Below are 21,850 nucleotides of genomic sequence, written 5' to 3'. Positions count from 1 at the left end.
AGGACCAACTCTCCTCTGTCAACATCAATCACAGCCTTTGCTGTGGCTAGGAAGGATCTTCCCAGGATGATGGATTCATCCTCATCCTTTTCAGTGTCTAGGATTATGAAATCAGCAGGGATGTAAAGGCCTTTGACCTTTACTAACACGTCCTCTACTTGTCCATAAGCCCTTTTCATGGATTTGTCTACCATCTCTAATGAGATTCTTACAGCTTGTACCTCAAAGATTCCCAGTTTCTCCATTACAGAGAGTGGCATGAGGTTTATCCCTGACCCAAGGTTACACAGAGCTTTCTCAAAGGTCATGGTGCCTATGGTACAAGGTATGAAGAACTTTCTGGGATCCGGTTTTTTCTGAGGCAATGTCTGCCTCATCAATGCACTTAGTTCATTGGTGAACAAGGGGGGTTCATCTTCCCAAGTCTCATTACCAAATAAACTGGCATTCAACTTCATGATTGCTCCTAGATACTTAGCAACTTGCTCTGCAATGGTGTCTTCATCCTCTTCAGAGGAAGAATATTCATCCGAGCTCATGAATGGCAGAAGGAGGTTCAATAGAATCTCTAGGGTCTCTGTATGAGCCTCAGATTCCTTTGGTTCCTCAAAGGAAAACTCCTTTCTATCCAGAGGACGTCCCAAGAGGTCTTCCTCACTGGGATTCACGTCCTCCTCCTCTTCTGGGTATTTGGCAACACCAAGTAAGGTTATGGCCTTGCACTCTCTCTTGGGATTTTCTTCTGTATTGCTTGGGAGAGTACTGGGAGGAGTTTCAGTAATCTTCTTACTCAGCTAACCCACCTGTGCCTCCAAACTTCTAATGGAGGACCTTGTTTCATTCATAAAACTTAGTGTGGTCTTAGATAGATCAGAGACCATGGTTGCCAGGCCAGAATGGCTCTGTTCAAAATTCTCTGTCTGTTGCTGAGAAGATGATGGAAAAGGCTTGCTATTGCTAGACCTATTTCTTCCACCATTGTTATTGAAGACTTGTTGAGGCTTCTGTTGTCCCTTCCATGAGAAATTTGGATGATTTCTCCATGAAGGATTATAAGTGTTTCCATAGGGTTCTCCCATGTAATTCACCTCTGCTATTGCAGGGTTCTCAGGATCATAAGCTTCTTCTTCAGAAGATGCTTCTTTAGTACTGTTGGATGCAGCTTGCAATCCATTCAGACTCTGAGAAATCATATTGACTTGCTGAGTCAATATTTTATTCTGAGCCAGTATGGCATTCAGAGTATCAATTTCAAGAACTTCCTTTTTCTGAGGCGTCCCATTATTCAAAGGATTCTTCTCAGAGGTGTACATGAACTGGTTATTTGCAACCATTTCAATGAGTTCTTGAGCTTCTGCAGGGGTTTTCATGTGAAGAGATCCTCCTGCAGAATGGTCCAATGACATTTTTGACAACTCAGACAGACCATCATAGAATATACATATGATGCTCCATTCTGGAAGCATGTTAGTAAGACACCTTTTTATCAGTTGCTTATATCTTTCCCAAGCTTCGTAGAGGGACTCTCCTTCCTTCTATCTAAAGGTTTGGATTTCCACTCTAAGCTTGCTCATCTTTTGAGGAGAAAAGAATTTGGCTAGGAAAGCACTGACCAGCTTATCCTAAGAGTTCAGGCTTTCCTTAGGTTGTGAATCCAACCATGTTCTAGCTCTGTCTCTTACAGCAAAAGGGAAAAGCAGAAGTCTGTAGACCTCGCGATCAACTCCATTGGTCTTGACAGTGTCACAGATTTGCAAGAATTCAGCTAAAAACTGATGAGGATCTTCCATTGGAAGTCCATGAAACTTGCAATTCTGCTACATTAGAGAAACCAATTGAGGCTTAAGCTCAAAATTGTTTGCTCCAATTGCAGGAATTGAGATGCTTCTTCCATAGAAGTTAGAAGAGGGTGCAATATAGTCACCAAGCATCTTCCTTGCATCTCCATCATTGTTATTATTTTCGGTCATGTCTCCTTCTTTTTCGAGAATTTCTGTCAGGTTTTCTCCAGAGAGTTGTGCTTTAGCTTCCCTTAGCTTCCTCTTCAGAGTCCTTTCAGGTTCAGGATCAACTTCAACAAGAATGTTTTTGTCCTTGTTCCTGCTCATATGAAAAAGAAGAGAACAAAGAAAGTATGGAATCCTCTATGTCATAGTATAGAGATTCCTTATGTAAGTAGAAGAAGAGGAGAATAGAAGAAGGGGAAGAGAAGAGGGGGGAGAATTCGAAAATTAATTAAAATGAAATAAAAATATTTTTATTTTTATTTTAAATATTGGTTAGTATTCGAAAATTAAAAAGATAAATAAAATTAAAATTAAAAATTGAAATAAATTACTTAATTAAAAAGATTTTTTTTAAAAATGAGGAGTTTTCGAAAATTAGAGAGAGAAAATTAGTTAGGTAGTTTTGAAAAAGATAAGAGTCAAACAAAAAGATAAGATTAATTGAAAAAGATTTGAAAATCAATTTTGAAAAGATAAGAAGTTAGAAAAGATTTTGAAATTGATTTTGAAAAAGATGTGATTTGAAATTTATTTTGAAAAAGATTTAAAAAAATTTAAAAAGATTTGATTTTGAAAATTGAAGTTGATTACTTGACTAACAAGAAACTAAAAGATATGATTCTAAAATTTAAAGATTGAACCTTTCTTAATAGGCAAGTAACAAACTTTAAAATTTTTTGAATCAATCACATTAATTGTTAGTAAAGAATTTGAGATTATGAAATGAAATTGAGAAAAAGATTTTGGAAATCATTTTTAAATTTTTCGAAAATATGAAAGAAAAAAATGAAAAAGATTTGATCTTTGAGAAAGATATGAAAAAGATAAGATTTTTAAATTGAAAATTTGACTTGACTCATAAGAAACAACTAAATTTTAAAATTTTTTGACTAAGTCAAACCAAATTTTCGAAATTTATTTGTAAATAAGGGAAAGATATTTTTTTTTATTTTTGAATTTTTAAGGAAGAGAGAGAAAAACAATAAAAAGACTCAAAACATGGAAATTATGAATCAAAACACACAATGCATGCAAGAACACTTTGAATGTCAAGATGAACACCAAGAACACTTTGAAGATCAAGATGAACATCAAGAACATGTTTTTGAAAATTTTTAAGAAAAAAAAAACATGCAAGACACCAAACTTAAAAAAAATTTTACTCTATAGACACTAATAATTCAAAAATGCATATGTAAAACAAGAAAAGACACAAAACAAGAAGAATTAAAGATCAAACAGGGAAAATCATCAAGAACAACTTGAAGATTATGAAGAACACATGAGTTTTCGAAAATTTTAGTGAAAATAAAAAATATGCAATTGACACCAAACTTACAATTTGACACTAGACTCAAACAAGAAACATCAAATTATTTTTGGTTTTTATGATTTTATTAATTTTTTTGTATTTTTCGATAATTATTTGGAAAAAGAAAAATAAGGATTTCAAAATTTTTAATGAGAATTCCAAGGATCATGCAATGTTAGTCTAAAGCCCCAGTCCAGGAATTAGACATGCCTTACTAGCCAGCCAAGCTTTCAGTGAAAGCTCCGGTCCAAAACACTAGACATGGCCAATGGCCAGCCAAGCTTTAGCAGATCATTGCATACAACAGCTAATTTGCTGAGAAAGACAAAGAAGCTCTTCTAAGGATGGTTGAAACTTCGGTCCAAAAGATTAGACATGGCTTAACAGCCAGCCAGGATTCAACATATCACCATGAAACTCTAAAATTCATTCTTAAAAATTCTGAAGTCATAGAATAATTTATTTATTTTTATTTATTTTTTTTTGAAAAATTTTTTCGAAAATAATAATAATAAAAACAAAAAGCTTAAAAATTAAAATAAAATTACCTAATCTGAGCAACAAGATGAACCGTCAGTTGTCCAAACTCGAACAATCCCCGGCAACGGCGCCAAAAATTTGGTGCACGAAATCGTGATTGTTTCTTTCCTTGGTAACGGTGCCAAAAACTTGGTACGAACGTTCATAATCTTAATTCTTCTTCACAACTTCGCACAACTAACCAGCAAGTGCACTGGGTCGTCCAAGTAATAAACCTTACGTAAGTAAGGGTCGATCCCACGGAGATTGTGGTATGAAGCAAGCTATGGTCCTCTTACAAATCTCAGTCAGGCAGATTCAAATGGTTATGGGATTTTGATAATTAAAAGATAATTAAAATATAAAATAGGATAGAGATACTTATGTGATTCATTGGTAGGACTTTCAGATAAGCGTATGGAGATGCGTTGTTCCTTCTGAATATCTGGTTTCCTATTGCCTTCATTCAATCCTCCTTACTCCTTTCCATGGCAAGCTGTATGTTGGGCATCACTGTTGTCAATGGCTACACCCCGTCCTCTCAGTGAAAATGGTCCAAATGCGCTGTCACCGCATGGCTAATCATCTGTCGGTTCTCGATCATGTTGGAATAGGATCCAGTGATCCTTTTGCGTCTGTCACTACGCCTAACACTCACGAGTTTGAAGCTCGTCACAACCATCCCTTCCCAGATCCTACTCAGAATACCACAGACAAGGTTTAGACTTTCTGGATCTCAAGAATGGTCGCCAATAATTCTAGCCTATACCACGAAGACTCTGATCGTAAATCAGGAGGCTAAGAGATATGCATTCAAGCTTGTTTTCATGTAGAACGGAAGTGTTTGTCAAGCACGCGTTCATAAGTGAGAATGGTGATGAGCGTCACATACTCATCACATTCATCATGTTCTTGTGTGGGAATGAATATCTTAGAGAAGAAATAGGCTTGAGTTGAATAGAAAAACAATAGTACTTTGCATTAATTCATGAGGAACAGCAGAGCTCCACACCTTAATCTATGGTGTATAGAAACTCTACCTTTGAAAATACATAAGAACAAGGTCCAGGCATGGCCGAATGGCCAGCCTCCCCCAATGGCATATGAATTCGAAAATAGGGAAAAGAGACCCCTAGTACAATAGTAAAAAGTTCTTTTTATACTAAACTAGTTACTAGGGTTACAGAATTAAGTAAATGATGCAGAAATCCACTTCCGGGCCCACTTGGTGTGTGCTTGAGTTGAGCATTGAAGCTTTCACGTGTAGAGGTCTTCCTTAGAGTTGAACGCCAGTTTGTAACTTGTTTCTGGCGTTTGACTCTGCTTTGCAACTTATTTCTAGCGTTTAACGCCAGAATAGGGCAGAAAGCTGGCTTTAAACGCCAGTTTGTGTCATCTAAACTCGTGCAAAGTATGGACTATTATATATTTCTAGAAATCCCTGGATGTCTACTTTCCAACACAATTGATAGCGCGCCATTTGGGTTTCTGTAGCTCCAGAAAATCCACTTCAAGTGCAGGGAGGTCAGAATCCAACAGCATCTGCAGTCCTTCTTCAGCCTCTGAATCAGATTTTTGCTCAAGTCCCTCAATTTCAGCCAGAAAATACCTGAAATCACAGAAAAACACACAAACTCATAGTAAAGTCCAGAAATGTGATTTTTATTTAAAAACTAATAAAAATATACTAAAAACTATGTAAAAATAATGCCAAAAAGCGTATAAATTATCCGCTCATCACTTCCCCAGTGTAGGCATTCGGCGCTTTAAGAATATGCAAATGATCAATAATTTTTTCAGGAAGATATTGTCGAATAGTGTCCCAATCCCAGGTTCCTTGCTCCGTGACATAGGTAGCAACATTCTCATTCAGTCTTTCCTCATCCAGGTGAGATATAGCTAAGTCTTCCAGCTTACCTATTCCTGGCACCCATAGATCCTTCCAAAACAAGACCCTGTGACCATTACCAATCCTCCAGATGATATTCCTACTAAAATTCTCCCAAACTTTAACAATTCCATTCCAAGCATTTGAATTATTTGCTTTCATACGAACCTTCGGGATAATATCTTCTCCGCGACCATACTTGGCCCTCATAATTTGCACCCAAAGCGATTGCCTCTTATGGGTGAGCCCCCAAGCTAACTTCATGAGAAACAACTGGTTTGTCTCCTGTGCTTTTCGAATACCTAAACTTCCTTTTTCTTTTGTTTGACAAATTTTGTCCCAGTTCATCAGATGAATTTTTCTCTCTCCTTCACTGTTACCCCAGAGGAAGTCTCTACAAACCTTGTCAATCTTGTTGGAGACAACAGTTGGAATTTTCATAGTTTGCATACAATAACTCGGAATAGTTGATAGGACGGATTGAACAAGAGTGCATCTTCCTGCCAAGGAGAGATACTTTTTCTTCCAGTTTGAGAGCTTCAATTGCATCTTATCAATAATGTGCTGGAAGTGATGTTGGCTACACCTTTCATGGATAAGAGGAACCCCCAAGTACTTCCCTAAGTTAGCTGTTGAGGAAATACCTAGGTCTTGACTAAGTTGGTTTATGACGTTGTGGTTTACATTCTTTGAGAAATAGACGCATGATTTGTTGAAACTGATCCTTTGACCAGAGCTGTCACAAAACAGACGGAGTGCTTCTTTTATTACTTTCACCTGTCCCTTGTCAGCTTTAGCAAACAAAACAATATCATCTGCAAAGAATAAATGAGAAATCTTAGGACCATTTCGTGTGAGAGAAATAGGCTCCCACTTTTTCTCTTCTATTAATTTATTTATGAGATGAGATAATCTTTCAATACATAGAACAAAGAGATACAGAGAAAGAGGGTCTCCCTGTCTGATGCCCCTAGTGGGGGAGAAAACGTCTGATGGTGAGCCATTCCACAGGAGGCTCATGGTGGAAGTTGTGATACAATATTTTATGATGTTAATGATATTTTTCGGGATGCCTATATCCTCCAAAGTTGCTATAATGAAACTCCAATTCAATCTGTCATAAGCTTTCTCTAGGTCAATTTTGATAGCCATCATTTTTTACCATGACTCCTGTATCTCATTGTATGAACCACCTCTTGAGCTACTAGGATATTGTCTGCGCTAATCCTGCCAGGCACAAAGCTAGCTTGTGTATTGGAGAAAAGAGTAGGCATATATTTTTTCAATCGAGACGCTAAAATTTTTGTCACAAATTTATAGCACACATCGCAGAGGCTAATAGGCCTGAAATGTCCAAAGTTCTCAGGGGAGAGAATTTTTGGAATAATAGCAATCAGAGTCCTATTAGCCTCAGCAATGTTATCCGGTTCCCGAAAAATCTTCTTAACCCAGTCGATTATGGAGTTTGCAACAGTATTCCATGAATGTTGGTAGAATTTTGCTGGTAGTCCGTCGCTGCCCGGTGCTTTCCAACTTCCTAAACTGAAAACCGCATCCTTAATTTCCTCATCTGTAACATTTCTGGAAATATCCATGTAATTTATTTCCTATAATTTTGCAAAGCAACCAGTAATAGGAAAAGCAGAGACATTCGAGTCTGCTGAGTAGAGATCCTTAAAGAAAGTAATTCCCTAATTTTTCAGAGAAACTATATCTTCCACCCATTCTCCTTGCTCTGTTTTTAAAGCCACAATCTTATTCCTCTTCTTTCTTCCATTGGCTTTTTGATGAAAATATTTAGAATTTTTGTCTCCAAACTTTATATCGTTACATCTTGACATTTGGATCCAGTAAGCCTCTTCTTGAATATTTATAGCTTCATACTCCTTCCAGAGCTACCTCTGCAGTTTTTCAAGGAAAGGGTTAACAGTGAAAGATAGCTTGTTATTAATGCCTTCCATTCTATTTAAAATTTTCTGTTTTTTTTTTTCGGAAAATGTGACCGAAAACTTCCTTATTCCAGATTCTAGCATTGTCAGTGAAGCTCTGGATGTTTTGCAAAAGACAGCTGTTTTTGTCCCAACACTAGTTCACCATATTATTGTAATCTTGGTGGAGGATCCAAGGTGCCAAGAATCTAAAAGGCTTTGGACCAACCTCGGTTTCGGCCATTTGAAAATCAAGGAGAATAGGTAAGTGATCAGACTTGAGTTTAGGTAAGTGTTTAACTCCCACATCTAAAAATTTCGCAGAGAATTCTAGGTTGCCAACGTAACAGTCTAAATGTCTTTTAACATTCCCTCTTTGCCAAGTAAAGGGAGGGCCACAAAAATTTAAATCATGTAAATTACAAGTGTTAAGACAATTTATAAAATTATTTGTATCTTGAGAAAGGTTAGAAGAACCCCCTGTTTCATTAAGATTGATAATAGAGTTGAAATCTCCTCCACAACACCAAGGTCCATTTATGCTTTCAGCTATATCCTCCAAGCATTGCCAGAGCTCCATTCTTTTACTAACTTGTGGACTACCATAAATGGCAGTGAAGTTCCAACAAGCTTCATCCCTCCATTTCACCTCAAGGTGAATAAATTGCTTATGTATGTGGAGAGGTTTAATATTCCATTCATCCTTTTCCCACAAGCACCAAATTCCTCCGGAAAAACCTGTCGCCTTGCTAATGCACCAGCCATTGAAACCAAACCTTTTGATAGTTGATTCTGCTTTAGGACCTGAAATATGAGTCTCAAGAAGGATACAAAAGTAACTTCTGTATTTTTGAGTTATGTATTTAATAATAGATTGAAGCCCTTTTGATGAAGCTCCTCTACAATTCCATGTAATAATATTCATAATTAAAATAAAATAATAAAGGATCATGAGTTAAGGATAAGAACTCCCTGGTCTGTTCAGAAAAAACTGATTAGGTCTCCATAGGCTTTGGAGTCCCTTCCTCTATGTCGCCTCCATTAGGAGTAAGTAAAGATTGGCTATTTTCTTTGTCCAGCATGGTAGTATCTTTTATACGAGAAAGATCTCTTTCTGGAGGTTTATCCTTGCCATTATCTTTGTTCTTTTCTTCCACTATTCCTCCTCCCATAGTTACGGCGATAAGCTCACTAATCTTGGGATCCAAAGGATTATTTAAGTTAAGGTAATTTCCTTGGTGGTAACTTTGGTGAATGCCTTCAACAATCTGCTGAACTGTTCCCAATATTCATGATGTTTTCCATTTTGATCTCCATTTTCGTCATTGTTTTTATGATTTTGAGTTTCCTTTAAGTCTCCCTCTTGTTGAGTTGATTCTTTCTTCTCCATATATCGTTTGCCAGCACTATTCTTCTTGAGTACTTCAATAGATTTTCCATTTTGGGATCTGAGCATTTGATTCTTTCTTACTCCAGATGATTGGCCTTTCACACTGTTAGCTGTTCTAGCATAATAATGCATATCTTTAGCCGTAATCCTTGCTTCCTTTGACTTATCTTGTTGATTTATTTCCTTTTTCAGGATTCTTTCCTTTTTCATTTGATTCCTCATTGATTAGCACATCAAATCTGTTAGCATTTGTGCTGATTTTTCACTCACCATTCACTTTTCCAAAATTCTGTTTGTTTCTTTTTTGGTTCTTCTTGACTATCATCCATGGTCTAAATGGACCCTCTTCCGTATTAATTCCAAAGTCCTAATTTTCTGCGCCAATTGGAGTTTGATTAATTCTTGCATTTGCAACGGTCATATTCTGCTGATCCTTTCCTTGATCTTCTTCCGTAATTACTTCTTTCCCTTTTTGGTTTGTCGGAACACAAGATTCCGGCTGGTTCTGGATGATGGCTGCTGCCACCCCTTCATGGTAGTTCAGTTCATTCACCATTTCCTTTCTTCCTCTAGTAGCATCCACTTCATTCTCCTTTTCTGGACACCCTTCAAGCCGATGGCCATATCGGCCACAATTGAAGCAAATTTGATGGAGTCCTTCATACACCAAATAGAAATCCTTTCCTAGTGCTGAGAAGGACGGTACCAATTGTTTCCTTAGGTCAACCTCCACACAAATTCGTGCAAACTTGCTTCTAGAGTGTATGGAGGTGTGTTCATCCACCTTGAGCATGGTTCCAATACTTTTCCCCACCTTCCATAAGAAATACTTATTATATAACTCTGTTGGAAGGTTTGGTATTCTCACCCAAACTGCTACCTTTTCCCCAAACTGCCACCTTTTGGACTTCAGTCTCATGCGGAAGAAAAAGAGGGCACCATCGCTGTATCAGCAGGTAGTGATCTGCAATCATCCATGGTCCTTCAAAAAGCGCATATCCATAGTCCCCCTGATCTGAAAAACGAATCAGAAAAAAACCACCTTCCAAATCCATAACTCTGATCGTGCCATTCTTTGTCCACCTTCGATTAGCCCATCTCTCCATAGTTTGGAGGCTGAGCTTCTTTTCCAATGATTTTACTATCAGAGATTGCTTCTAAGGCCTGCACCACTCATCATATTCTTCCAGGGTAACTTCAATATTTGGCTTTGGATTGAAAGGAACTTTAGAAACCTCCTCATGATCCATCACATCATCTTCAGAAAGGTACTCTTCAGCCACCATTTCAACAATTTCTTCAGGATTTAATTTTTCAAAACCATCATTCATCAACCTATCTCTATAAGAAGCTTTCTGAGGTTGCTGAAGAAACGTTTCTGAAACCATATCAGCATCTTGCATATCTTGTGTTGCTACCACATTGTTCTTCTACATTTCTGGAAGGGTCTTCTTCTCTTCCATGTGATAGTTCGCGTGTCCTTCCTCGTTCATCTTAACTTTCTTTGTTCATCTTAACTGTAAGTAATACTCTCATCACAGTAATCAAATATTGTCAAAATTTCTGTCACACATTAAGCCTTTCTTTGAACCAACTGAATGCGCACATGGAAAATTAAACTTCGCAACCTATTTATTACCGCATATATTTTCTATTAATTGGCCAAATAATAACATTCCTTTGGACAATTATTGATCGCATAATTAATAGAAAATAAACAAAAGTGTGCAATGCTTATTATTTGGCCAAACAATAAACTTCCTTTGGGCCGATTATTGTCCGCATAAATAATAAGCATTACTTTATTCTTAATTAGCTACCAAAACATGTATTTACCATATGTAATTCGGCCAAATATAGATAGGGATGGCAATACCACCTGAACCCGCGGGTATCCACCCCGCCCCTACCGGCTCGGGGTGGATAATTACCCGTCCCGCACCGGGGCGGGGCGGGATCGGGTTTAGGTAATACCCGCCCCGCTATATATATAATATATATAATTTTAATATATAATATGTATAATATATGTAAAATAATTAGTAAATGGTTAATAATATTGTATCATATTTAAATTTTTACTTTAATTTATGTTATGTATGTGATGATGGTTATATAAATTTTGAAATTTAATTTTATTTATTAGATTTTAATAATTATAGGGACGGATACTCGTAGGGGCGGGTTAGGGTTCAACGTTTTACTACCCGCAGGTAGAAGCGGGCGGGTTCTATGCGGGTTATTGTATGGCGGGGCAGGGTCGGGTAGAGAAAAAACCCGCCCCGTTGCCGCCCCGTTGCCACCCCTAAATATAGACCTTCTCTTGGGCCGACCAATATTGATATGAATTATATATCACTGTATTCTTAATGTTTTAAATAAATTAATTTTCACAAAAGAGGCTACTTTGGCAGTATAATGTTCAATCAATTTATTTCAGAGTAAAGTATCGTTTTTGTCCCCAACGTTTGGGGTAAGTCCTAAAGTTGTCCCTAACGTTTCAATCGTCCTATTTAAGTCTCTAACGTTTTAAAATTGACTCAATGTTGTCCTACCGTTAGGGATCCGTTAACAGAATTGACGGCGGGACAAAATTGAGACGATTTCGAAACGTTAGAGACTTAAATAGGACGAAAACGTTGAGGACAAAAACGATACATAGAAATAAATTTTAATTTTATCCTTCAATAATATTAATTTTTACTGTACATAATATTCGATTATTTTTTAAATTACAGTTAATCACATTACTTTCATTCTAAATAAATTAATATTTTTATAATTTTATTCTTAAAGTAATGTAATTTTTTTTATAAATAAATAAATTTTACATTTTTATTCTTAATAATGTAATTTTACTTTCATTACTTAATCACATTACTCATAATTTTTTTTAATAATTTTATACTTTTATTCTAAATAAATTAATTTTTTTTATAATTTTACATTTAAAGTAATGTAATTTTTTTTATAAATAAATAACTTTTACACTTTCATTCTAAATAATGTAATTTTACTTTCATTACTTAATCACATTACTTATATTTTTTTTATAATTTTACACTTTCATTCTAAATAAATTAATTTTTTTTTATAATTTTATGCTTAAGTAATGTAATTTTTTTATAAATAAATAAATTTTATACTTTCATTTTAAATAATGTAATTTTACTTTCATTACTTAATCGCATTACTTATAATTTTTTTTTTATAATTTTATACTTTCATTCAAAATAAATTAATTTTTTTTTTATACTTTTACACTTTCATTCTAAATAATGTAATTTTACTTTCATTACTTAATCACATTACTTATATTTTTTTTATAATTTTACACTTTCATTATAAATAAATTAATTTTTTTATAATTTTACGCTTAAAGTAATCTAATTTTTTTATAAATAAATAAATTTTATACTTTCATTCTAAATAAATAATGTAATTTTACTTTCATTACTTAATCACATTACTTATATTTTTTTAATTTTACACTTTCATTCTAATCACATTACATTATTTATTTAGAATGAAAGTGTAAAATTTATTTATTTATAAAAAAATTACATTACTTTAAATGTAAAGTAAAAAAAAAAAATTATTTAGAATTAAAGTAATGTGATTAAGTGTAAATGTAATTAAAAATAATTGAATTCTATGTACAGTAAAAAATTGATATTATTGAAGAATAAAATTAAAATTTATTTTTATATATCGTTTTTGTCCCCAACGTTTTCGTCCTGTTTAAGTCCCTAACGTTTCAAAATCATCTCAATTTTGTCCCGCCGTCAATTTTATTAACGGATCCCTAACGGTAGGACAACATTGAGTCAATTTTGAAACGTTAGGGACTTAAATAGGACGATTGAAACGTTAGGGACAACTTTGAGACTTACCCCAAACGTTGGGGACAAAAACTATACTTTACTCATTTATTTCAAAACCAAATCTTTACAAAATAGATGGGTATAATAATCCAAATTGTTACTAGTTTTCTTATGTAACAACAAAAAAATACTTAAATCCTAAAAAAAAATTAAATCTTAATGGTATCTTTTGAGACCTTAAAGAAAAACATGATTATAATTCATGTGCCAAAAATTTTTGATCCGTTAAGATTAAAATCAATCATTATAATTCAATCTATGTAAAACAAAAAAACAATAATTTTACCAAAAGAATGAATCCATATAGACTGATATAAAAAAAAGATAAACAAACAAAAAAACTTATTTATAGTAAGTTTGCTCTTCATGTATTATTTATGTATTCTTTATGTACTTCTTATGTACTCTTTCAGTTTTATTAACATGTGCTACACAATCTAAAAGCAGTACAGATTTGAATCTAATTTCACAAACTCAAATTAAGATTCAAATTCAAATAAAATAAAAAAAATTATAATTTCTTAATGATTTAATCATAGATGGCTCTGATACCACTTGTTAGAATTTTCTCAACCCAAAAATTATCTATGTTAAATCATTAAAAAAGAAAGCGTACATTTTCTCTGATGGGAAGGCGTTGCTGAGGCGGCTTTGGTACATTGGAGACCGAAATCCTCCTCATATTTGAAGGACAGCCTTTAACAAAGACATCTTGAAAAATTACTCTTACATTTGAATTGCGTATACTTAAATCAACGCCACTTATTTTTTTAATACATGGAATAAAATATATATATATTAATTTTTAAATTATTAATTTTTTAAATAAATTTATTTAAATTATATCATAAAAAAATATTTTATTTTATGCAAAACAATTTTTAAAAAATAGTTTAAAAGATGTTAAGAGTACTATAAAAATTTGTAAAATCCTAATGACTTAGATAAATACATGTATGTACTCTTAGGTAAATATATGCATGTACTCCTAAGTAGGACATTACAAATTTTTATAATATTCCTAACATTTTTTAAGTCATTTTTTTAAAATTATTTTGCATGAAATAAAATATTTTTTTGTGACATAATTTAAATAAATTTATTAAAAAATTAATAATTTAAAAATTAAAAATATATATTTTATTCTATACATTAAAAATAAAACTAACAAAATATTTAATTACGAAACTTCTTCAAAATATTTATGAGCTATCAATTCGATACAATACGTTTTTGCGGTTCTGCCCATTTTTGATAGCTCATGAATATTTTGAAAAAGTCTCATAATTAAATATTTTGTTAGCTTTTTTTTAATGCATGAAATAAAATATATATTTTGTAATTTTTAAATTATTAATATTTTTAATAAATTTATTTAAATTATGTCACAAAAAAATATTTTATTCCAAGCAAAATAATTTTAAAAAAATTGCTTAAAAAAATTGCTTAAATAAATGTTAGGAGTATTATAAAAATTTGTAATGTACTAGTGATTTAGGTAAGCATGCATGTACTCAAATTTTAAATAAATATCCTACATAGTCAATAATAATTTAGAAATAAAAAAAAATTATCATGTATTTACTTAAGTCATTGGGACATTACAAATATTTATAATACTTCTAACATCTTTTAAACCATTTTTTAAAATTATTTTGTATGGAATAAAATATTTTTTTGTGATATAATTTAAATAAATTTATTTAAAAAATTAATAATTTAAAAATTAAAAAATATATATTTAATTCCATACATTAAAAAAACCTAACAAAATATTTAATTATGATACTTTTCAAAATATTCATGAGCTATCAAGAATGGACAAAAGAGTATCGTATGAATTCGAATTGGTAGTTCATAAATATTTTGAAGAAGTCTCGTAATTAAATATTTTGTTAACTTTATTTTTAATGCATGGAATAAAATATATATTTTTTATTTTTAAATTATTAATTTTTTTAATAAATTTATTTAAATTATGTCATTCTGATTCAAACTACCCTAACACTATATACATTTGATTTAAACTACTTTAACACTCATGTATGTATAATTCGAATCAAGCTAATTCAAATTATCCTAAGACCACATGCATGCATAATTCGAATTGGTCAAATTCGAATTACAAGTATCACTACTAATTTAAATTGATCTGATTCGAATTATTATTCGTTTTCCTAATTCGAATTCGAATTAAAGAATAGAGATGTAATTTCAATTTTAGTTGATGTATCTTACCTTCTTTTATAAATTCAATAAGCCTCTAACAATCATTTCCCGAACAAGTTTTTCCGCCGTGTCGTTCTCATCTTTTTCAAATAGAGCATGAATAACAATTACAAAAGTCACAGCATTTGGTAAGCAACCATTGTGTTCCATTTCCAACAGCGTGGGTCAATGCTTCTTCAAATAAGCCCTTTTTGCAGAGTCCATCAATCTTAATATTGTATCCCCTCACATTTGGAGGACAGCCTATAAGGGAAAAATCTTGAAAAATCTCTTCTGCATTGTATAAGCCATCAATAAGTACTCTGTATGTGTATATTTGGATCAATGCCACTCTTTGTCAAGTCGTTTGTTTTTGAACATCCCATTCAACAAGGAATTGTAAGTGACTATATTAGCGGTTTAACCTCTATCATGCATCTTGACAAAAAGTTCCAAAGCACAAGAGATTCTCTTTGATTTGCACAAGCTATCAATAAAAATGGAGTAAGTTACTGGGTTTGGAACCAAGTAGTTATGAAGCATCTTTTTTAAAGAGATTCAAGGCTTGATCGAGCATTTTACTTTTAAGCCATTAATCATGATATTGTAACTTTGAACATCAATAGAAATTCCCTTAGCAAGCATGTCAGAGAATACACGAAAAGCAAGATTCACAAGTCCTACCTTGCATAGGCTATCAATAATTGCGCTGTACATGACGACATTAGGAACAATCCCATGCATTGGGATCTTTCTCAACACTTGAATAGCAGCTGATGTGTGTCTGGTCTTACAGAGTCCCTGAATCAAGGTCACATAAGTCACTTCATTAAACTGAAATCCCCGGGCTTCCAACAGCTGAACACGGGGTAGGACGGTGGGGAAATCGGGCTTCCAACAGCTGAACACGGGGTAGGACGGTGGGGAAATCGTTCCTCTTGGCAAGAACCCCCAAAATCATGTTAAAGAAGTTGATGCATAGAGGAGGACGCATAGGGAGCAAGCGAGTGAAGAAATCAACATATTTATCAAGTGATCGGGAGTGAGAGTGAGAGCGAAAGTGTAGAAATTTAAGTTGAAGGGAAGCGAAAGTGGAGTGGGGAACAGAATAAGGAGAGTACTTTAACATGATTCGAGAGAGTGAGAATGAGAACAATGACAACGTTCTTGCAATCAAGAGATGAATTCACAAACACATAATTAAGAATGAATGCAGTGAGAATTAGAGAAATTGAAGAAGGCATGAGACAAAGAAATGATTATTGTGAATGAGAATTACACTGCAACACCCACCCCACTCTTCCTTTCTCGTTTCTATTGGGTTCTTCTCTCACTTTTCCATATCTTAGTCTTTAGTAAGGTTTTAAGAATCGGATCGGTCATTAAATTATTCTAGTTTATTAGTCTAATTAGTCTAACCGATAGTTCAACGGAACAAATCATTTTAAAATAGAATAATAAATAAAAAGGAATGTTAAGGGGCCAGTAACTTTGTGATTTGTAGTCATCAAATAGCCATCAATAATGGTTTTAATGGTGTGAGATGGATGTGAGATTTCATCCAATGGCTCAATTTTTTTTGCTGGTTACATGCTGGCCAGAATTTCACAAAGTTGCTGGCCCCTAGACTTTTCCATAAATAAATTATAAATAAACATTCTAAAATATAATTATACTCTAATATAAATTTTAAAATACTTTCGAAATTTAAAACAGGGGCAATTTACTTAAATAAATTATTTAGAAGCAAATTTTACCCAAATACAAATTTTGAAATGGGAATAATCAAATGTAATTTTTCAGATTTCTATAGAAATCGCTACTGAGTAGCGGTTTACTTAAAAAGTAAACCGCTACTGGCAGCCGTGATTTACGTGGGTTAGGATTTTACACAAAAACTGCTATAGACAACAGCAGTTTCTGTTGAGAGTGGCATATGCATAAACCGCTAAAGAGAGTAGCAGTTTATGTGTTTGGGGGCATGTACGTAAATCGCTAGAGACAGTAGCGGTTTATGTTGAGTGTGTGTGCGCATGGTTGGCTATATATACCCTTCAAAGGCATTGAGATCGAAGAAGAGTGTCATTTCTTACAAATGGATGGTGAGGAGAGTTTTGTAGCTCTAGTGCGTTGCTCCAGAAAAATTCAAAAACCCAAAAGGCATGGTGTGAAATTTACAAATAGAGAATCACTCAGTGTTTTTATTCAGTCGTCGAGTATGTTAGCAGAGATAAAACACAGCATATTATAGAAGTTGGGTGTGCGGGACAAAGTAGGTAAAAAAATTGTTCTACAAGATTTCCATTGCCGTTTGTCAACTGGTGTGAAGTATGAGATCTTTGTGATAGGGTCCAATAAAGACATGCAGGTCTTATTTCACTATCGGCGGAGTTTTCCAGAGGTTAGAATATCCGAGCTGCTTGCGAAGTTGAAAGATGGTGTCGACAGCTCCGGGGCATCGACGTCGATGCATGTGGTAACAGCGTCAGGTCCGATCCTTGATCCTCCACGTGTTGCGACTGGTACTGATGGTGTGCCTCATGGTCTTCCTGATTTTGAAGTTGAGGCCGGACCGGATCGAGTTGAGAATGCAATGCGGGACGATGAGTCGGTCAACGATGGTGGGAACAGTGATGATGTTATTCCGAGCAGTACACATACACCCCACAGAGCTTCTGGTTCCGGCACACAACAGTATCCTCTACACTTGTCAACCTTGAACTTGGAAGTCGTCGGCTAACAGCGGAATGTAGAGGCAACCTTTGCAGGCCAGGGTCTACATGATGCGACTGCTTTGACGGAATATCAGATTGGCCAATCTTTGTAGAGTAAGGAGGAAGTTGTGTTGAGTGTAAAAAATTACAGCATCTGGTGTGGAGTTGAGTACATGGTGATGGAGTCCAGTGCTCTCTAAATAAGGGATGATCCTGTCATGCATATACATATTTTGTTGCCGCCTCATACTGTAGATACACCTACTTGGCTGCACCCAACATAAAAGATATACACGAAGCAGTTAAATTCTATTTTCTATAACAAAAAATCCTATTTAGTTACACCAACTAAATAACTTATACCATCACCAAACAATGAAATAATTAAACAATTAAACTATTATTCAATTATCAAATCAAATTGTTAAATACTTATTTTATTAATTAATTAAAAAACCAGTTATAAGATTAAATAAACGATTTTTAATCGATTATAACAATTAAACACGTTTTCGACAAAAATCGATTTTCTTATTCAAAGAACCGGTTTCTTAAAAGAAACCTTTGATAAAAATTGATTATTTGAAAATAGACTTTTAAAATAAAATCTTTTAAAATAAAATATTTCAAAATTTGGTTGTGAATCTGTTTAACCATACAACAATCGATTTTCAAACCATTTTCATTTTCTTTTGCCAATTAAGATGTACACCCTCACTACATTCGACATTCTAACATGCAAAGTTATTTACTTAACTATAAGAGTTAAACTATAAATTATAGTTCCTCTATTATGCATACCATATTCTAATTAACAAATGCTAAGGAAAAAAAATAAAATTAACCTCGTCGACAATGGCACCGGCAATATGGGCAACACCCTTCAGTCGGTACAAACTTTGTTCGTTTGTCATGATATCCAGTTGAAGGTCGATGCTGAGATATTCCGGATCCGCTCTCAAGGTGCTCTTCCCTCTCTCCATAATTTTCTCTCTCTAGCCAAACTCAAAAACCACACCAAATGAGGAATCCGCAGCTGCCTTCCATGGTTTTATAATGCGAATCAACGTACACTGCTATTGCTTCTAGCAGTTTATGCACATGTCACTCTCAATAGAAACTGCTGCTGCTTATAGCGGTTTCTGTGTAAAATCCTAACCCACGAAAACTGTGACTACCAGTAGCGATTTATATTCCTCAGTCGCTACTACCAATAGCGATTTCTATAGAGATATGAAAAATTGCATTTACGTATTTCCATATCAAAAGTTGTATTTGAATAAAATTTGCTTTCAAATAATTTATTTAAATAAATTGCTCAATAAACAATTATTCAAATGTTCTAACAAAAAATTGATTAAGTACATAAATCATATGCCATTCATGAAAAGAAGGGTATTTTTGTCGGATGAAGTTTATTTTTAGGATACAATAATATGATGTATTTCTTTAGAAAGCAATTTCTATCGAAAACTAAATCTTACAAGGCCAAAAATGTTGGTAACTCCTAAAAATATAATTATTAAGGGTGTGTTTGGAAACTCGTTGGAAGAGAAGAAGCACGTTTAGACTTCTTAAAAGTTTTAACTTTTGGTTTGACAAATTTTTTTTTGATGAACGCAGAAGTGATTTTACTACCAAAACCAACGTTTACAAGAAGCAACTATTTTTAACTTCTGCGTTTTCCTAACGAGCTTTTAGCCATGGATACTAACAATTTATTTATCTTTTACCAACTTTATCCTTCATGTATGTTATTATATTATTTATAAAATTCTTGTTATTTCTATTTATATGAGCTCTATTTTTCTATTATCTATTATTTTTATTTTTTTCAACTGTTTGTTTGATATTATACACTTTTATAATTGTGATTCTTGTGTATTATGTTTGTTATTATCTTTTTATAATATGATTTATTGATTCTATTAGGTAAAGTAAATTAAACAAAAAATTAACTATAAATAATAATAATAGTAAAAAATTATAGCATACTAAAAAAAGAGTACTAAAAATACTAAAAATATACTATATAAAAAGATCATAAAAAATTTTCAGATTTGTTTTAATTACTATAAAGTAAATATTTAATTTTTTTATTATTTTTAGTATTCTCTGTTATAATTGTAATTCTCATATACTATGTTTTAGTGTAATTTTTTATAACATAAATTATGATTCTATTAAAAAAATAAATTAAATAAAAAATTAATCGTAGATAATAATAAAATCATAAACGTTGGATTCCAAATTAATATTAAGAATAAGATTATTGAGAGTACTAGAATAAGAGTACGATGTAAAAAAATACTAAAGTAACATTCTTAGTTAATACTTAAAAAAAATATAACATATTTGATTAAATATTCTTTTATATATATATATATATTGTTTTATTTTTATTTAAAAATATATTTTATCTATTTTTATATGTTATTTTTATTTTAGTAAGTAAATATTAATTTTATTATAAAATTAATTAATAAGATCTATTTAAATATCTAAATTAGAATGATAAGATAATATAAAAAAATTATTTAAGTTGAGGTCTATTTTAGTAATTTTTTATCTAAAAGTGATTTTAAATGGTATAAGCCAAACAACATTTATTTTACTATAATCAATTTTGATACAAAAATTACCAAACATAAATCACTTTAACACAAACTTACTTTTTATCAAAATTAAGTTTGCAAAATCAATTTTATGCAAACTCCCGTTTACAAACTGTAATCCAAACACACACTAATAAGGACAAAGTTAAGTGTTTTATTTTTGACTTTTTGTAGGAATTTTTTTTTTCTAGAAAAATCTGTCAACTGTTTCGAAATCTTTTGGGGAATTTAGGTGCATAATGTTTTCTAATAGCATTTTGACACCACAACGTAGTGAATAGTTAGGCCTAGCTAGTTGGCATTACATAACCATCACTCGAACACAAGTACACAACTTGCTTGAACTCATCTCTTCTAAAATATAGATAGGAGCATTATTAACGTGGAATTTTTAATTTCTGCAGTTTATTTCTTAAAAAAGGTGAAAAATGTAACTACTAATTTGTATAATGGTGATAAACTTATAACTTGAGTGATAAATAAACCAAATAAGTGGCCCTCAATCTCAAAGGCTCCAAATTTTCAGATTCGTTGGTTGTTCCCAAAATTAAAAATTCTACCGTTATGCAACAGATAGTTGGCTATTCAGATGATGAACAGTCAACTATCTCAACTTTAGGTTTTCACATATATTAATTGGAGCTGAAAGTCTTCCATTTATATACGCCGAGTGCTTTATTCATGTTAATTATTTTCAGATGTCAAATAGATAATTTTTTATTTTTTTGATTATTTTAATCAAAGTCGAGTCATTAGTAATAATTAAAAGTTTAAAACTCAACCCTTCAATTCAATTATGATGGAAGGAAAAGATCCTCCAACAATACTACACTCACAAAGGAATGTGACAATCTCAGGGTATAAACAAGACTAAATCTTTTTAAAAGGCCCAAGTATCTTGAATCTTTCACTTCATACACTTCTTACACTCGCTCTGTCAAGTATATTTGAGAAAATTATGTGTATACTTGTTAAGCACTGTGTATCTACAAAAGTGTCTCAACTACTCAATTGTTGGATGCAGTGTGCACAACCCAACAGTGGAAAGACATGAGTCGGTTTGATGTAAAAAACAAAAATAAGTAACAATAAAAAGGCCTATATGGTGGGAAAACACAGATATCCACAATAATAACGAAGAATGGGAGGGGAGAGGGGAAACAACATGGCCAACATTCAATTGCTATAAAGAGATCTTAAACACTAAACCTGTAAGCTATAACTAGGAATATCATCTAAAGAATCAACAAAGCAGTGGAATTACAAAGGATGATAGCCAGGGACAGACCCAGGTATAAGAAGAGGGGGCACTTACCCCCCCCCCCCCCCCCCCACTAAATTAAAAAAAAAAAAAAGTAATAATTTTATATAAATCAATATATTTAT

At 32.9% G+C, this 21,850-nt stretch overlaps 1 protein-coding gene and 1 pseudogene across 1 annotated transcript; both read right to left on the bottom strand.

Moving 5' to 3' along the window:
• Positions 1-5,563: 5,563 nt before the first annotated feature.
• Positions 5,564-9,265, bottom strand: LOC148566058 (uncharacterized). The gene is made up of 4 exons (XM_088487351.1): positions 8,912-9,265; positions 8,392-8,457; positions 6,888-7,332; positions 5,564-6,540 (listed from the first exon to the last, which is right to left on the bottom strand). Exons 1-4 carry the CDS (start codon positions 9,263-9,265, stop codon positions 5,564-5,566), a joined length of 1,842 nt encoding a protein of 613 aa, XP_088343477.1.
• Positions 9,266-15,171: 5,906 nt separating this feature from the next.
• LOC148566057 (pentatricopeptide repeat-containing protein At5g48730, chloroplastic-like) lies at positions 15,172-17,221 on the bottom strand (annotated as a pseudogene).
• Between the last annotated feature and the right edge of the window lie 4,629 nt (positions 17,222-21,850).

Source organism: Arachis ipaensis, chromosome B5, assembly GCF_059453495.1.
Source record: "Arachis ipaensis isolate K30076 ecotype BB chromosome B5, ASM5945349v1, whole genome shotgun sequence".
Lineage (NCBI taxonomy): Eukaryota > Viridiplantae > Streptophyta > Magnoliopsida > Fabales > Fabaceae > Arachis > Arachis ipaensis.
The sequence above is the reverse complement of the archived record's forward strand: the minus strand, read 5'-3'. Positions and strand labels throughout refer to the sequence as shown.